The 19,734-nt window shown below is 35.6% G+C and overlaps 1 protein-coding gene and 1 non-coding gene across 2 annotated transcripts; one reads left to right on the forward strand and one right to left on the reverse strand.

The window, feature by feature from the left end:
* Window positions 1-1,346: 1,346 nt before the first annotated feature.
* Window positions 1,347-6,754, reverse strand: LOC123653874. The gene is made up of 2 exons (XM_045589852.1): window positions 3,265-6,754; window positions 1,347-1,800 (listed from the first exon to the last, which is right to left on the reverse strand). The coding sequence occupies exons 1-2, from the start codon at window positions 6,752-6,754 to the stop codon at window positions 1,358-1,360; spliced, it is 3,933 nt and encodes a 1,310-aa protein (XP_045445808.1). The 3' UTR covers window positions 1,347-1,357.
* A 1,244-nt stretch (window positions 6,755-7,998) lies between these two features.
* Trnae-cuc lies at window positions 7,999-8,070 on the forward strand. The gene has a single exon. It is a non-coding gene; the product is annotated as a tRNA-Glu (tRNA).
* Window positions 8,071-19,734: the final 11,664 nt, after the last annotated feature.

A 19,734-nucleotide genomic window follows, 5' to 3' on the forward strand; every position in this document is an offset into this window, starting at 1 on the left:
TGGGTGGTATTTCAATATCGTCTCTTATAGGAATTAACAAATAAAAATTTAATAGCATGCTTAAAACTTTAAAAGTTATGAGCAATCATGATATTTTATGAAAAATTATTTACACTATTGAAATGATTATAAATCAATACAAATACTCTTACATAGTATGTTAAGTATTTTTAGGTATTTCTACAGTACTTTTACGTACATGTGCATGACTTACCCACTAAAAGTCAATACATATGTATACCATGAACCAGTATTCAGCATTACAATAATGTTCACTTGGCATCGATGTTTGTAATTCATAGTTGACAGTTCGAATCTAAAAATAATATAATGAATACATTCAACTTTTCAAATAAATACGGAACTCTTATTCCAAACAACACGCATTTATAGCGCGTTCCTGAATAAAATAAGAGAGACCAACGTTCCTTTTTTAAAAAAATCAAATATCTCAAATTTGTAATAATCAAACATTATATTAAATTTCGTAGTAATTATAACAATAGAGGGTTTCCGTTAAGAAATAAAAAGAAGGTAATATGTGCCCAACGGTGTGTTTGAAAATAACTCGGACAAGTGTCTCACACAAAGACAATTTAATTAGATACAATCAGGAATGTAAATTTTTTGGCACAACTCTTCGTCTAGCTTATGTAGTAAATTACGATATCCCAGTTACAGGTTGCCACTGACTATTTGTCAAGTTTTCTTTAATAATTTTACTACTGATTTCCGGGTGTGTTCCCTTCAAATCCGACTTACGGTTAAAGTCTCGACAGCTATCTATTTTGACACTGTTTCATTGTACATTTTATAGCTCATAAAGCATTCTAAAATTCTCTTTCGTCAGTAGGAAACCCCGTATTTTAAGAATACCAAGAACGCATTACTGATTATAAAATATTTGTGAAACTTTTCCGACACTGAAGAATTCGAAACAACGTAGAATTAAATGAGTTACAGCGCACTCATAATTCGTTTCAGGGCGAATCCTCAAGTCAGCTCGATCGAGTAACAGCGTTGTTGTACCTTTGTGTTCGTGATTTAATTAATAAGAGATGTAAGACAAATATTTTAACGTATATATTTCAAAAATTTGTACAGTAATTTTGTTAACAAGAAAAAAAACAATTTTTAATTTTTAACGCTTAGAGAAAGATCAACGAATGTTATATATTAAAAGTGAACGTCGTGAAGTTCGTGAACTCCGTCGCTGCTCGGGCGCGCCGTCCGCTGCTACTTCACACCGTTGCCGATGCTTTTGTTTATTCATTTTGTTAAGAGATGGCGCAATTTGTAACATGCCCGGCGCCTTGAAAGACTCCGCTTTCAATGAACTTATAATAAGATAAATTGATTATATTAGATCGGTTTCCAAGGGGCTCCTCGTTCCTTCGTGACCGGACGATACAGGAAGTGGACTGATTTTAGTAACGGCTCGTTGTATGACTCCATTGGAGGTCCTGATATCTACAACTCTGGGAATACCATCTTTGCCTGGATACAGTCTTATAATCCTCCCCAACTTCCAATTAAGTGGTGGTTGATAGTCGTCTTTGACTACGACAAGCGTATCAATTGAAATACGGTCTTTATTTTCGATCCATTTTGTCCTTCTTTGTAATTCGGATACATATTCTTTTGACCACCGTTTCCAGAAGTGTTGACGTAGCTGCTCCACTCGATCATAGCGAGCAAGACGTGTGTAAGGTGTCACGGTCAAATCTTCATACATGGGCGCAGTCAAAGGCCGGCCAATCAGAAAATGACCTGGAGTAAGGGCCTGGAAATCATCAGGATCTGTGGACATAGGATGCATGGGACGGGAATTCAGGACGGCTTCAATTTGCGTTAAAACCGTGCTCAACTCCTCGTACGTTAATTTTGCATTTCCGACAATTCGACGCAAGTGGTACTTACAAGACTTCACCCCCGCTTCCCATAGCCCACCGAAATGAGGGGCGTATGGAGGAATAAATGTAAACTTTATGTTATTATTACTAGCAAAGTCTATAATATCATTCGAATTTTGAAAAACATTCCTTAATAATTCTTTTTCGGCTCCAACAAAATTTTTTCCGTTATCTGAAAATATTTGATGAGGCTTACCACGACGAGAAATGAATCTTTTGAGCGCCAGAATGTAATCCTGCGTAGATAAACCACCAACTAATTCTAAATGAATTGCGCGTGTTGAAAAACATATAAACAAACATATATAATTTTTAATCAATCGAGCACCCCTGCCCTTTTTATTTAAAACATACATAGGACCCGCGAAGTCTACTCCGCAGTTCATAAATACGAAACCTGCCTCCAGTCGTTCGGGGGGCAAATTACCCATAACGGGTGTTAACGTTTTTCCCTTCATGCGAGCACAAGTGACACAGCTATGCGTAACTTTTTTTGCCAAATTCCTAGCGCCCAGAGTCCACCACAGGTCGCGCGTAGTGGATACCAACAACTGAGGCCCCGCGTGAAGTAAACGTTTATGTTCAGAAGTAAATAAAAGCCACGCGAATCGATGTTTAGCGCACAATAATATCGGATGTTTTTTATTATAATTAAATTTAGCGTTATCCAAACGACCGCCTATTCGCATTATTGAATTATTATCTAAAAATATATTTAATCCCGATATTTTATTTACTTTTTTATCATGCTTTACTTTAATAGGTAAATTAAGTTTAAGATTGTGATATTCATCGGGAAACGATTGCTGTTGAACGATGCGCGTCAACATTTGCAGTGACTCATTGATTTCATCCACACTTAAAGAACCGGTTTTACGTTTAGTTTTATTCACGCGAGTGTTATATATAAAACGCAATAAGTATGCACCCATTCGCTTTAAGCGATTAAAGGACGAGAATCTTTCAAAATCAATGAATGAATTAGAACTTACGTTACATAGGTTGACCGTAGAAACTTTTAAATCGGGTACATCGTAACAAATTATGTGATTATATTCATCATTATCAGTGCAACTCCAGTTCGAATTATACGCATCACTCAAAAAAGGAGGACCACACCACCATAAACTATTTTTATCGTATTGAAGAGAATCTAAATCTACTCCTCTTGTTAACATATCACTGGGATTTAAAACACCTTTTACGTGCCGCCAAATCATATCTCCTGTGAGTTCATTTATTTGTGTGACCCTATTTTGCACAAACGTTTTAAGTAAGTGAGGAGACATGCGGATCCAGCTTAAAACAATAGTGGAGTCCGTCCAAAAATAAATTTTGTCAAATGTTAAACGTAATGAATTTTTTATTTTATTATATAATTTTGCACCTAACAATGCTCCACAGAGTTCAAGTCTGGGAATACTTATTGATTTTATTGGGGCCACTTTAGACTTAGCACATAATAACCTAACGTTTGGTGGCGAATTATTATTAACGAATGAACGAATATATGCACATGCGCCGTATGCGTGTTGTGAAGCATCAGTAAAAATATGTAATTCCTTTATTGTAGCATTTTCTATTAGAACATGACGCGGAATCCTAATTTTAGGTAAATATTCTAGTTTTGTAACGAAATTATTCCATGATTGTGCAATGTTAGCGGGAACGGTATCATTCCAATCCAACTTGGATAGCCAAAGACTCTGAAGTAAAATTTTAGCCTGAATTATAGCCGGAGCTAATAAACCTAAAGGGTCATAAATTTGAGAAATAACTGACAACATTAAACGTTTAGTAATTTTAGAATGGCAATTTTCTAATTTAGTAGTATAATTAAATTCATCATTTTTATTAGACCAGCCTAACCCTAAAGTTTTAGACTGACATAACTCATCACCGCCTAACTGTTTTATTGTATCAAGATCAACGTCATAGTTAAATGTCCATTTTCTTAACAAAAAACAACCGCTTTGTAACACTTCCGATGTCTTATTGCAAATATCCAATAAATTATCCAATTGATCATCACCAGTGAGCACATCATCAACATACATATCATCGGTAATGACTTGAGCTATACGCTTATTATTACACTCCGCAGCTAGTTCGTGTAAACAACGTATACTAAGGTACGGCGCAGACGCGGTGCCGTACGTAACTGTATTTAATTTATAAATACGTAATGGGTCATTTCGACTCGCTCTCCACACAATAAGTTGCAAATCTCGTTGATCTAAATGAATTCCGATATTGCGATACATCTTTTGAATATCCGCACATACTACGTATTTATATTGTCTAAAACGTAACAATATTGAGAATACATCGTTTTGAAGAATAGGGCCAACGTATTGTATGTCATTCAACGAATAATTAGAGGTTGTAGCAGCACTTGCATTAAAAACGACTCTCAATTTTGTTGTCAAGCTATCCTCGCGGTATATGCCATGGTGGGGTAAAAAATAGTATGGGGTTTTCATGTTATTTATATCCCCTGTCCATAACGACATATGTCCTAACTCTTCGTATTCTTGCATGAAATCAATATATAATTTTTTATATTGAGGAGAACGGTCTAATTTATTTTCTAGCGAAAAAAAACTATTTCTTGCCCTAGTGTACGAGTCGCCTAAGACGTTCGCCGGCTGCCGTAATGGCATGCGTACGTGAAACCTGCCATGCTCGTCTCGTACCGTTGTATCTGTGAAGATTTTTTCGCAGATTTCATCTTCACTGGAAATAACGTTTGACTTATTCGCAATTTCTTCTAATTCCCAGATTTTTTTTAATTGGGAATCAATAATACTGACAGTGTTACATTGAACCTGCTTAGTCGTATAACGCATATTATGAATAGGCCCCGATATTATCCACCCTACTTTAGTATCTTGTAAAATTGGGCCATTTTTAAGCTTAATTTTATTATTATTTAATAATTCCCAGAACATGTCAGCGCCTAGTAACAGATCAATATCGGCTGGAATATTAAATGTAGGGTCTGCAAGTTTAATATTATTAGGTATTTGCCAGTAATTACAATCAAACCTTACAGAGGGCAAGCTTGAAGTAATAGTAGATAAAATTAAACATTGTACGTGGGTATTAAAAGAACATGTCTTTGAACGTATATTAATTTTACACGAATTGTTAGAATGTGAAATCATTTGTCCTACACCACTAACGCGTATAGTGGACTGTATACATGTAATATTTAAACGTTTATATAACCTTTCGGTAATAATACTATGTTGGCTGCCACTATCAAGAAGTGCGCGCGCCGTTTGAAAATTATAATCTGCATCGGCTATTTCTATAAGCGCCGTTGATAATAGAACCGGCTGCGGTATAGTCGCACAGATCGATGTTTTTGATGCGAGTGCATGACTGGTGCGAGTAACGTTGCTCGCATTATTTTTTGTTTTAAATGACGCCACCTGCTGAACCGTCTCCGAAGTATCACTATTACCTACACTGTTCTCAACGTGAAGCAAGGTATTATGTTTTATTTGACAGATTTTACAATGACTGAACGTGCAACTCTCTGCCGTATGACCTCCTGTACGTAGGCAATTAGTACAGACTGATTTATCCTTTACAAAGTTAAGTCTTTCTAGCACCGATAACGTAAGAAACTTCGGACATGTGTAAAGATAATGATTATCATTGCACAACAAACAATTACGCATAGGAATTTTATTTTGTCTCTGATTATTAACATTTTTACTCACAACATAACTAAATGATTTATTTAAATGTTTTTTATGATCTGTACCTCGTAAATAGTCTTGGCTCGATTTGATCGGTAAACTATTGGGCTTATGGTTTGAACTTTGAATCATTTCTAACATATCAGCTCTGTTTTTTAAAAATGAAATTAAATCGTCCAACTTCAAACTACTATTATTATCTCGACTAACATTAAAAGTACCCTTGTGTGTCTCCCATTCGCGTTCTGTTGAACAATCAAGCTTCGACACAATTAAATAAATAATGAGGGTATCCCAATAGTTAGTAGGTTCATTTAATGAATTTAATGCGCGTAAATTGCGTAAAGTTGTATCAATTAATTTACGGATTTGAGTGGGTGATTCCCTAGTAATCGATGGTATAGTAAATAGCGACTTAACGTGATTTTGAACGAGCAAACGATTATTATGAAATCTATTTTCCAATAAATCCCAAGCAATAAAGTAATTCGGGGCAGTAAATTCTAAGGCACTTATCACTTGAAGGGCAGAGCCACTCAATGATGATTTTAGATAATGGAATTTTTGAATCGAATCTAAATCATCACGAGAATGAATCATAGTCTTATAAGAATTACGAAACTCAAGCCACCGGTCATAGGAGCCATCAAATATAGGTAGTTTTATTTCGGGTAATTTTATCGACACAGGATTATTTGAAAACATTTGAGGCCGAATATCTTTATTTTCGTCACGTAATAGTTGCTTTATAGCAGCCAATACGCGGTAATATGAACTCTCAAACTGTTCTCGGTACTCTAGATGCTGTAAAAGATCACACTCATCAACAATGTTCTCAACTTCAACTTGAATACTATTAAATTCTTTAAATAATTCAGTTAAAGCGGTGTATCGCAATTGTAACTCGACCGTTTGTTCTGAGCTTAATCTACCCCCTTCTAACAGCTTATTAAAATATTTTTCGAACAAAGTTAATCGACACTTTACAGCACCCCTTTGCTTTTTTAGCAGTGGAATGCGTTCAGATTCAGGTACAGGTACACTAATAGAACTTAATGGATTAGGCGACTTTGACCTGCCTGACTTTTGTGCTTGGGTAGGCACTTTACATTCATTCGCACCCTCACTCATTTCGGTAAGCTATAGAAAAGAAAACAAGTAAGTACTTACAGTCTTGAAGACCAGATGCGCCAAAAAACTCACAGGATTATTTACTTTAAGCCCGAAACTGACGAATCTGGAATACGAATAACGATTTTAACGCAAATTATGAAAGGAGAAGAAATAGGAACGATTGACCTGACCGATACCGGCTGATGACTCTTCTTCCTTTCTTCCAGACCGTTTTCTGTGCTACGTGTAGCTTGGTTCAAAGTTTTATCCGGATCGAATTGACCAAATTATGTTCGTGATTTAATTAATAAGAGATGTAAGACAAATATTTTAACGTATATCTTTCAAAAATTTGTACAGTAATTTTGTTAACAAGAAAAAAAACAATTTTTAATTTTTAACGCTTAGAGAAAGATCAACGAATGTTATATATTAAAAGTGAACGTCGTGAAGTTCGTGAACTCCGTCGCTGCTCGGGCGCGCCGTCCGCTGCTACTTCACACCGTTGCCGATGCTTTTGTTTATTCATTTTGTTAAGAGATGGCGCAATTTGTAACACTTTGTTTATTCGTTCTGCCGTTGAAATACGCAGGTGGGATAATTTAAAGCTGTTTTATTTTTGAGAATTTCTTCAATGTGTTCGACGCTAGGGTAACATCCGAGCATCGAGCGTGATAGTCGGTCTGTTGTTTATTTGGTTAGATCTAAACAGCATGTCTGTTAAAATGTTGTTTATTTCGTACAATAAATAATTACCTGGATTCGAATGGTTAAATGCCACAACGAAACGAAATAAAATAGTTGACGTATTTAAAACAATATGACAAAGACATAATATGACACTGATAATTAAAATGAAACCACGATTTCAATATACTTTTTAATTTGCATCATAAGGATGTTTATTATTAACCAAGTTAGTTAGTTTTGAAGATTCAGGCTTCATAATTAAATATAATACATTTTCAATTCGAAATTTTAGTTTAATATATATGTATTAACGTTATCAATACACAAATTTAGAACTAATGAGAATGCATGCCGAAGTCTACGTTTATCTCAAATTCGTTGTGAAATATTCTCGTCCCTGCCACATCCTACGTTATTTCACACAGTAATATTCCAACAAAGTAGCACATTTTAAATTATTTAGGTCATGACTATTATGTTCACATATACGGAAGTATTTTGTTAACATGTTTTTATACAGTATGCCAATTAATATCACTATGATATGAAGTATTTCATCTCAACTGACATCATCCGATATGGTCTAGTGGCTAGGATACCTGGCTCTCACCCAGGAGGCTCGGGTTCGATTCCCGGTATCGGAATATTTTTTTTTGCCAGTTATTTATACATTTTGTTTTTGTTTTTTATTTCTGTAAATTGAGTGAGTTCCGCACTTGTAATTACAATCTTATTTAAAAACATATTTTATATGATATTTATTATTTAAACTATAGATTTTTAAATCACATAGTTTGTATCATACACAGAATTTGCTATGAAACAAACAGTTTATTAGATAACAATGCAGTAAGTCAATGCTTTGCATTAAGTCCGAAATATACAATCAATGTTCCTTAGATTAAGGTACCAAAAAGTGAAACATACAAATTGGTATAAACATTTAGTTATTATTATAGTCATATCGATCAAGTTTGGTATTTAAGCCGATTGATCATAACGCTGACGCCATAATTTATTTTAAGTAGCTCGGAACATAAGGGCATTCGTCCCAACCATAATAAGTGTTATGCGGTCACAATGGGTACTAGGCAACTCGTTATTGCCCATGAACAGCGAATCGTAAACAATTTCAAATAGACGGTCCTTTACCCTGCAGTAATGGAGTTACAACTATATCCGATCCACGAACTTCTTTCGTCTTTAAAATCATTTTTGAGACTATTTTAATATACTAACTAATGTAATAAGGAAAATCCTTTCAATTTTCTTGTTCTCAATTCTCTCTCAACTCTCTCTTTCAATTCTATTGTATTTTTTTTAATGTATGTTACTTCAGAACTTTTGACTGGTTGGACCGATTTCGATGATTTTTCTTTAAATGGAAAGGGGTTGCGTGTCATTTTGGTCCCATTTAAATGAATTGAGATCTGAAAAGTATTTTTTGAGTTATATTAAATAATGCGTATTTATTTGACTAATCTTCTTTCAGATTTGTCAGAAGATTAATCAAATAGTCTGAAAGAAGATGTAGTGACAAAAATTGAGGAAGGTATGCTCCGATGGTTTGGTCATGTCGAGAGAATGAGTGAAGAACGATTGACGAAAAAAGTGTATAAGGCAAGTGTGGATGGAAGTGTTGGAAGGGGTAGACCTAGACGAACGTTCCTAGACCAAATAAAGGACGTCTTGAAAAAAGGTCAGGTCAAGAGTAGCCTAAGCCGAAGAGCATGTATGAAGGGAATAATGAAAGTGGACGAAGCGAAAGAAGTATGTAAAGATCGTAGCAAGTGAAAAGAAGTGGTCTCTGCCTACCTCTACGGGAAAGAGGCGTGATTATATGTATGTATGTATTATTTGACTAATTTTTTGTCAACCTGCGTTATATTAAACCGTATAACTTTTTACTGGGTTTACCGATTTTAATGATTCTTACTTTAATTTTTCGATTAAATCTCTAATGCTTGTCATGTAGCCATTTAAATTTGAACGAGATCTGACTAGCATTTTTTGAATAATCTTTGATTACGCGTATTTACTTGACTATTTTTTCGTCTTCTTAGTAGTAATACAACAGTATTACTTGTCGATGTAACTGAAGTCGGTTTTTTTTTTCGTTTGCAAGCAAACACAATTAAATAAGGGCTGTTTTAAATGTATACTAAAAGTTTTTTTTAAAGTAGGTCAAAAATTGAAATCAAATATTTATTACCTACTTACAAAAGAATTAGTGTATGAAATTTAAAATAATTATAGAAAATTTAGTTTCGCATTCTCCCATCAACAGTTTGAGAGTTACTCTAAAATATCGTTGACGTTTATAATTCAATTTTTTACGCAAAAATAAAACTTACCTATCGAACAATTTACCTTTTGGAATACCAAGTATTCATAGCATACGCGTGATAACTTATCACTGACATAAGCCGTCTCTGTCAAACTAGTTAACTTTAATTCTGTGACGAAAGAGATAGACACAGTTGCACTAAATGTTATTTGTTTGCGAACTGTTATCTCTTTGGGTCACAGATAAAAAGGCCGAGGTAAATACTGCATGTATTAAGTTTAATATTTGTTCACGCATTTAAGATATTTCGGTATTCTATACAATTATTCAATCGCTTACTGACATTCAATACATTATTATTCTCGTGAAGCGTCAGGTCAATGACTTCGTGTACTTGTTTTTTTTTTTGTATATTATTAACACATTTTACTCGTTTGTATAAAAATACTTAATATAATAATTGGTAGAGTTATCATTGTGGTGTTAATGACAGTATAATCATGATAAACGTGACCTTTAGGCCAATTTCTGTAGGTACATACGTACTAATGAGTAATGACATATGGTTTAGTATCCACCCAGATGGGCCGGGTTCGACTCTCGGTGACAAATTCGCCGAGTCACTTTAATATTTTAACATCATTCATAAAATATTACATACTTTTATAATCATTCAAATTGTTATAACGTTCACTTTAATATACATTTATTTATATTGTTTTTATCGACTCGTCTTGGTCAATTAACATAAAATACCAGTATTATTTTAGTGCAGCAAATTTTTATTGTCTTCATTACCTACTTGAATTGTGCTACGATTTACAACTTTTCAACATATTTTTAACCGACTCTAAAAAAAGGAAGAGGTTACTCAATTCGACCGTATATATATATATATATATATTTATATGTGTGTTCGTGGATAACTCCGTCGTTTATGTACCAATTTTGATAAAAAAATTTTTGTTGGAAAGGAGATATCCCTAGTTTGGTACCATGATAAGGAAACCAGGATCTGATGATGAGATCCCAGAGAATTCGAGGGAAACTCTCAAAAATCCGCATAACTTTTTACTGGGTGTACCGATTTTGATGATTTTTAATTCAATCGAAAGCCGATGTTTACCATGTCGTCACATTTATATTTCATCGAGATCTGATCGAGACTTTTGGAGTAATCTTTGATAATACGTATTTACTTGAATATTTTTTCGTCTACCTACGTTGTATTACTTGTCGATATAATTGAAGTCGGTTTTTTTTCGTTTGCCTGCAAACACAATTATTTTATTCAAATTACATTACTTATTATAATTAATAAAGACTTACATTAAGTTCGTACATTTCATGTTTTACTTATTACAATAGCAGTGGAAGGCTAATTATTATTAAACACAAAATGTTGAAAAACGACGAAGGTATGGATCAATATGACTTAAAAAAACTACCTTTTTAACTACTAAGCCCGCTTACTAAGACGAACGGCTTTCAATAGACATTCTTCAGCACAAAGGGAAGTTTTAATTACGGTACACTATATAACAGTTCTAATCCTCCTGGCTGGGTGACTCATGAATATTTTAAGTCCCTACGTTTTCGTTTTCATGTATTTAGTTTTATTATTAAAAGTGTAAGCAGCAGACCTTCTATCCGTGTTGTACTGTGTTATAACACAAATATCCTTCCCTTGTACGTCTAAACAGGCTTATGGCTTATATATAGCTTATCACAGCTCAAATATAAACGCCTCAATTGTTTCTCGGGCCCTGTGCTTAATGACTGTACTCAACGATTTCTCCGATTGTATCAGTCTTGGCTTTTCGGAGGGTGTGGGTGAAGGAGGGTCAAAGCGGGTGATTGCATTTTTATAATTATAACAACCCTATTTTTCCCATTGGACCATGAATATGTTTTGTCTTCGATTTTCTTACCCCAAATATTCTCATAGCATTTAAAGTATTTGGTTGTTTTATTTTTCATTTTTTTATGATTCTATTCTTTGACTCAAATAGATGAATAGAATCATAAAGAAATAGAATAGAATTCAGGTATAAAAACTCTTCTACTACTACAATTCCCCAGGTAGAGAATATAGGCTATAAAGCATCACATTAGCAATGCATAATTTTTTTTATCAAAATAGCATACTGTTTTATCATTTCATAATATGATAATACCTTCACACAATTCCATGCTATATTTGGGAGAATATGTTGTAAAGATAAGCGATTTGTACACTGATAACATAACGATGGAACTAAGGCGATCGTCCAACGCTATATACATCACATCTTACTCAATCTAAATATATTTTTTAACGAGTGTCTTAACATATGGGAAATCTGAACGACTTTCTGAGATTATCCTGGAATGCGTGTATAGAGAATGTTTAAGAGTACAATAGCCATCAGCATTGTATTATAGATATAAGATAAGCAAAACGTTATCTAAAAGTTATTAGAGTAATGTACTACAGTATAAATAAATATTTCGATAATACTCAAGACAGTAGAACTAGTATATCTACATTATCTTATTTTGATTTACATTTTGTTCTTTTACTACTTTTAACTAAAAAGGTATATTTTTAACCGTTATTTCTGATGGTTTTTAACAAGCGAGATTTTATTTTGATACATCATAATATGTCAATAAGTGACATAATGAAAAAAACGGGCCAAGTGCGATTTGAACAACATCGTGTAATCACGTGGAGTTAGAAAGAAGCTAAACTTAAATCACTACACCAAGGGTACATTTACGCCAAAAAATATAAGGCCAAACGACAGACAAATGAATAAAATAGAGGTAGTATATTATATTTAAACTTTTGTTTTTGCGAAAAAATAATCGCTTCTTTTTTATTTATTCGTCTTAAATATACATCTTTAAAATTCGAGTCGTTTTAATATTGCTTAAAAATATATTCATTATAAAAATGGATAATGTCTTTATTTCTTTTAATAAATTTTTCGCAAGACATCCCGGATATCAAAGTCGACGAGATGTCTTTAAGACCTTGGATTGGGGGGGGGGGGGGGGGGGACGAGGCATCAACGTGAACAGCGAATACATTTCAGCTTCGTTTCACCGACGATATCGTCATCTTTGCGTAGACGTTGGTGGAGCTGGGCAAAACGCTGGCCTCAATTAGTCGTTGTCCAAGTCGGTCTCGGTATAAATTTGGACAAAACGTAAGTTATGTTTAACAAACCAAGTCATATCGAGACCGGTATCGGTCGATGGTACCCTTCTCGAAGTTGATCAAGATTATATCTACCTAGGATATACCACATCCAACTAGGCCGAAACAACTGCGAGAAGGATTAAGCCGATAGGAGAATTCGATTGAGCTGGACGGCGTTGCAATGCTTAAAGACAAAATTCTTCGAGCAATACGTCCTGCCTGTATTAAGACGCGGTGCCGAGACACGGACACTGACGAAGGGACTGGTACACAAGTTTAAAATCGCTCAACATGCAATAGAACGAGCTAACTTGGGAACTTTCTCAAAGATAGGATTAGAAATGAGACTATCCGCGAGAGAACGAAAGTAACCGACGTAGCCCACAGAATTAGCAAGTTGAAGTGGCAGTGGGCTGGTCACCTCTGTTGCAGAACCGACGGCCGGTCGAGCAAACGTGTCCTGGAGTGAAGACCGCGTGTTGGTAAACGCAGTGTAGGACGTCCTCTGGCCCACTGGACTGATGATATACGTAAGATTGCCGGTGTAGGCTGGATGAGGATTGCGGAAAACCGGGATATCTGGCGCGATCTCGGGAGGCCTACGTCCAGCACTGGACTGCCAATAGACTTAAATGACTTAGTGACTTAATATATGTACTTATTATATTTTATTACATACTATTTACTTGAATTATTTTTATTTCATAATTGAAATAGTAGTTGTAATTTATAGTAAAACGAAACTTAAAATTTTAATAATTATTTTATCATTAAATACAAAAATAACACGAAAGAGTCGGAGTCTAATCAAACTATAAAAAAAAGTTTTGTGTGAAAATCGAGGATGTGCCTGTTGAGGCAGGTAACAAATTACGATACCATCCACTATAATGGAAGAGTAGTCATTACCGTTAAGGTGGTCACCACCATGCGAGTAATAACAGTGTATGGTATATATATAATTTAAATATATGGTGGTATGTACAAGAAACTATTTTTTTTTTTTTGAATTAGTTGTAACATATTTGTTTAGCATTTATTAAATAGACAAAAATAGAAATTGCGACGATACCTACAAGATTCATTACCTACTTTCATAAAATTCGATAAAAAAATATATATTTTAACTATGGACAATAATAAAACATACCTATCATTTATAATTGCGTTGTTTTTCGAGTTTTTAACCAGCCTTGAATTTCTAAATAATAATAGCCGATATAAATATTTTTCTCCGAATAAATGTCTGTAATATTCTATACTTTAATTGCATTTTGTTATTTGAATGTTGAGGAAGTTGTACAGATATCGAAGTCTATAATTAAGAGTTGTTACAACACGTCTATGCAATTACATGATAATATTTTACCAATTAAATAAACAGTTATAGTTATATCAAGGTCGAAACGTGCTTCTGTACAACAAAATATCTTCAAGAGCAACCATTCAAACGAGTCGAACAATAAATTGCTATCACGACTTACTATACAGTAAGCGACTTTTGAAAGCAAATCTGTTCTTATGGTAGTATATTTAAAAGTAACACAATTTTGTTAACAACGTGTTTTAGATTGTACAAAGTGCATAAGGAACTCACTTCCGACCGCAGACCTTCCCGCGGAAATATTATCCCGTAGAACTTAAACTTCCTAATTGAATGTCGTATGACGTCGCTGTTGAAATCTGTAATTTTACCGTGATGGTTTAGATTTACGTAAAGACGGGTCGAGTGGTTTTACCCATAGTACACTTTGATTTATTTAAGATTCGTAGGCGTTTATAGCTGCTTTCCACTCATAAGAGAAGTTATAGTGCATCTCTCAACGATCTCTTTAATCGACTTCTATATATGATTTTGCATATAAAGACAGATTTTTAATATCAACTCCAAACGGAATATGTCAAAAATTTATCGCTAGTAAGCTAAATCGCATATCTGTTTTGATATATGTAAACATAACATAAACATTTATTATTTAACAAAAAGAATAGGTGAATCCTTAACACAATGACAATACAAATATTCTTATCAATAAAAAATAATATAACTAACTAAATAAATATATAAAGCCGGTTCTATTTTTAAAAGAGCAATCTCTTCCAAACAACGTTTGAGCAAAAAGGTCACGAGGAGAATAAAACAAAAATAAGTTGTTATAATGATAATTAACACACTTTAATAACAAAAATATTTATAAACGTGCAGTTTACAACTAAAAACTTAAAAGTCAACACATCGATAAAACAAAAGAAACTACTACACATTTTTAATTTATATTTCACTTGCAAGCTAACAAATCCTCCAGTATAACATCAGTTTACCTAATTTTAATACAATAAAATTGTTAAATAAATCAACATAAATTACCGTCATTTAAATAATAATCATAAAAATATAAACAAGTTTAACATTCAAAATAAATTACTTTATTAGCCACTTATAAAATTCGAAAGCCGATATAGCGTAAGCATTCGAAAGCACTTAAAGATAAAAAAAAACAAGTAAAGTACGCGTATGCAAAACACTAAAGCATATTCACTATAGATGGTAAAGAATGTTATTGTTCCATCATTAACGGAAAAGGTTTTCACTTTCACCGCATACAATAAAATACACACATCTTGGACATATGACCACCATCGTGTGACACACAAATATAGTGTGATATACAAAGCTTAACTTTGATTTTCTCATTTTCCTTACACTTTCTCTATTCCTTCTATGTTCGATTATGAAAAAGCGTGCGGTTACGCGTTAAATAGCTATTTAAAAGCATCCTGCAGATAGGTAGTATAGTATATGGACGGTTGCCCTAACCTATGTCGTAAAGGTCACGTCACTGGTCAGTGCGAACTTCCATTTCTCTCCATTTACGGCTAGCTGTCGCCACACCTTTTTATCACAAAAGCCATATTTTAAACGCCATTTGTGTGAGAAACAATACGGCATCGACGGATAAATTCAACTTCTTATTAACGTAGGTACTTTCATTTCCAACTCTTTCGAAATTTAAATATATCGAGAACGAGGGAGAAAACGTTAAGACGGGCAATCTAGACGTCAATAGTAGTTAATCGATCAGCTTGTATCGTTGTGAAATTAGCCGTGAATCGCGTTGGCATCATTAAAAGGCAGGATAAGTGAAATAACTCTCAATTGGGTCCAGTTGAATGCATTTCCTTTGGCCCCATTGCAAACCAATGACTGTAACAGGGCCGTCAACTCGCCACGTTTGTGATTTATAAACATTTAATAAGTTGTAAGTAGAATGTTAAGCAAGTACATTTAATTCAAGGAACTCTCACTTTTATAATGCGATTTCATCCTGAAAGCGTAGTACCTTTTTAAAACTTTCGCAACTCTAGTCAATGTACATAGAGTCGCTGATATAAAACATTGAGTATGAGTATCTGAATTATTACGCCAATACAGACAATGACTACTAATTCAATAACATGAATTATTTTTTTTTGTTATTTAAATAAAATAATATTAATGATGTGGTTTAATAATTATTAAACAGCTATTTGCCGGTTTGAATCAGCAAATTGATAAGTTAACCTACACATTAGAATATCGTGGCGCTAAGCAAACTTGTCTTGTCTGTTATCGTTTTCCTGGTTCTGCTATTAGCTAAGAGGCGAAACCAAAGAATTATTCTTATTTGCTTGCTTATTTTGCTTATTTGCTTGCTTGATATATGCGTTTTGTCTTGCATACTCCATAAGTGACGGTCAAGATTATTTTAATCCGTCTAATTGCAATAATGGGAATAATAAACACCGGCATTCTTAACATTCTTTATAGTATAATGTAAGCTAATAAATAATTCTGTATATTGAGATAGATTAGAAACACTAGGTAAGAACTTTCCTAGAAATAATTTATACATAAAATTTGAATAAAACAGAAGTTACAGGTCACTCTGCGCGGACATCGAACCCGTTCGATGAAATAAGCTATTCCAGGAGCGGCGAGCAACAATTTACGTTCCTTCGCAATAGCTGCTTGTGAGGCAATCTCGGGAACAATGAAACTCGTCCATAGCCGTTACTAGCATAAAACAAACGAACACGGAATAAAAACTTTTGCCATTTCACTGAAATGCAATATAAAGTTGAATTAAAAATATTTAGTATGAGAGTATATTTATTTTTTGCCTTTTATCGAGGGTTAAAACGAACCGTTGTAAAAATAAATAACTAGATAGTGAACATTTATTCTATTTTTTTTTTTTTTTTTAAATATATAGACTAGCGCTTGACCGCGATCTCACCTGATGGTAAGTGAAGATGCAGCCTAAGATAGTGCGCGCTTGCCTAGAAGATGTCTATTCACTCTTGATTTGAAAATACCCAAGTTGTAATTATTTGGAAAAACGGAAGCCGGAAGGGCATTCCAGATTTTTGCGGTGCGTATTAAGAAAGAGGAAGCAAAACGCTTAGTGCGAGATCGTGGGATTTCAACCACGTAGCGGTGCACACTCAAGCGATGCCTAGCGGTTCGGTGGTAGAATGGTGATGGTGGAACCAAATTGTGCAGCTCTTGGGCACACTCTCCGAAGTATATTCTGTAAAATACAGACAGACAGGCAACCTTGCGCCGATGTTCAAGACTTTGTAGTCTAGAGTTAACCAGTGGTTCGTCACCGATGAGTCTTCTGGCGCGTCGATCCACAGACTCCAAAGCAGCAAGCTGGTACTTGGCAGAGCCATCCCATAAGTGACTGCAGTACTCCATACTCGATCGAACTTGAGCTTGGTACAGAGTGAGAAGCTGTTCCGGTGTGAAGTACTGCCTGACTTTATTGAGGATACCAAGTTTCTTACCGGCGATTTTTGCCTTGGATTCTATGCATTGTCTGAAGTTCATATTAGACGAAATATTTATGCCTAAAAGATCAATATTATCGGTGATCGGTACAGATACACCCCGGAAAGTCGGAGCTAAAGGAAATGGACTCCGTTTAGCGGTGAAAAGACACGCTTGCGTTTTGAGAGCATTAAATTTGACTAGGTTGGCGTCACCCCAATCGGATACCTCTTTTAAAGCCAAATTCATGCGTTCAACCAGAGCCTCTCTATGCTCAAGAGTTTCAGCCCCGCTAGCTCGGGGACTGGACATGTATCTCTCCGTAACAGTGCTGTCGTCCGCGTATCCAAAGATACCGGGCTTGAGGAGGTCGTTATTGTGAAGCAAGAAGAGGGTTGCGGAGAGAACTGATCCCTGAGGGACACCGGCATTAACCGCCTTCAAATCAGACGAGGAGCCATCCAAGACCACCCGAAATGATCGCCCACTCAGGAAATCTGATATCCAGCCACACAGGCTAGGGGGTATTCCGTAAGTCGAAAGCTTACTCAATAGGCTCTCATGCCAGACCCGGTCAAATGCCTTCGAGATATCAAGTGAGACGGCTAGCGCCTCTCCGTGCTTATCCAAGGCTTCGCCCCAGATGTGCGAGGCATACACTAAAAGATCCCCCGTGGACCTGTTACGGCGGAAACCGTATTGCTGGTCCGACAGGAGGTCATTCAATTCGAGGTATGCAAGGAGCTTATCGTTCAGTATGCGCTCCAAACTTTTACATAGTATGGAGGTGATAGCGATTGGTCTATAGTTAGCCGGGTCGGCACGACTACCCTTTTTAGGTACAGGTTGTACATTGGCAATCTTCCAAGCTTTAGGAACCTGAGCTGATTTTAGAGAGAGGCGGTACAAGCGCGTTAGGACCGGAGACAACTCAGGAGCACATGTTTTGAGAACTCTAGCTGGTATCCCGTCAGGGCCACTAGCCTTATTCGTATCCAAATTGCGGAGCGCTCTCAAAACCACCGCTTGGTGAATGCAAATATCGGACATAGCGAAGTTGGAAGGTGGATGTCGAGGAGGTGAGGCACTACCAGCATCAAGGTGCGACCGATAGGTACAGGCATACACAATGTGCTCCACACCCGTGTCCAATAAACACCACATGATGGAAAGGTTAGGTATTTCCAAGTTACGCAGACGCTGGCAGCAGACATCATTACGAGCATACATACAGACGCCAGCGCGAGATTTAAAGTTATACTCAAGCGAATACCCAGGGTACTGCAGGTACGCTACGTCTGCTGGACTACCGATTTGCGTCTCCGTAAGAAAAAGTAAGTGCGGCTTCTCAGTCTCCAGGTGATGGTGGACTGCAACGAGATTTGAGTGCAATCCTCGTATGTTGGTGAGGTGCACTTTGAGAGAGAGGAGGTGCAGCCGCTGTTTAACTTTACTTTTATTCTTGTACTTCATTGTGGTCAAGGGGTGAATAGGAGGGGAAATGGTAGTTGTACGAGGCGCTACGTCTATAGACTCCACGATCCGTACAGAAGCCACACTAAAGAGGACTCGACTGGAGACTGCGGGGACGCCCGAACCCCCCAGGAAATTCTAGATTGTTTGCAGCTAAAATCGATGTAGTAAAAAATTCCATATCGTTCTGAGTCACGTAATTGAGGGGTTTGTCTTTCCGACGAATTATTTAACGACATTCAAGAAGCAATTTCGTTAAGGAAATTTTTAAAAAGTGTTCATTGACAAAATAAAAAGTGAAATCGATAAAAAGTAATGAGGCGCCTTTAAACGGGCCACGGACGAGGTATATCGCTGCCGAATACGAAATAGCCCGAAAAACTGGTATCAATGATGTGAAAAGTAGCTGCTGTGGTGCAGTTATTGATATCATGCACGCCCACTTAAGGCTTTAATTGCAATATAATTTAAAGAATCTGAGTTATAAAATCTACTCCTACAAATCACGAAAAAGTAACGGATATTACGAAGGAAGGGGAGTAATATTA

Source organism: Melitaea cinxia, chromosome 5, assembly GCF_905220565.1.
Source record: "Melitaea cinxia chromosome 5, ilMelCinx1.1, whole genome shotgun sequence".
Classification (NCBI taxonomy): Eukaryota; Metazoa; Arthropoda; class Insecta; order Lepidoptera; family Nymphalidae; genus Melitaea; species Melitaea cinxia.

Coding starts and splice junctions, on each gene's coding strand:
- LOC123653874 (XM_045589852.1), bottom strand. CDS start 6,754: ATGAGTGAGGGTGCGAATGAATGTAAAGTGCCTACCCAAGCACAAAAG. Junction 1,801..3,264: donor TAAAATAAAAAATTCATTAC/GTTTAACATTTG, acceptor CTATGTCCACAG/ATCCTGATGATTTCCAGGCC.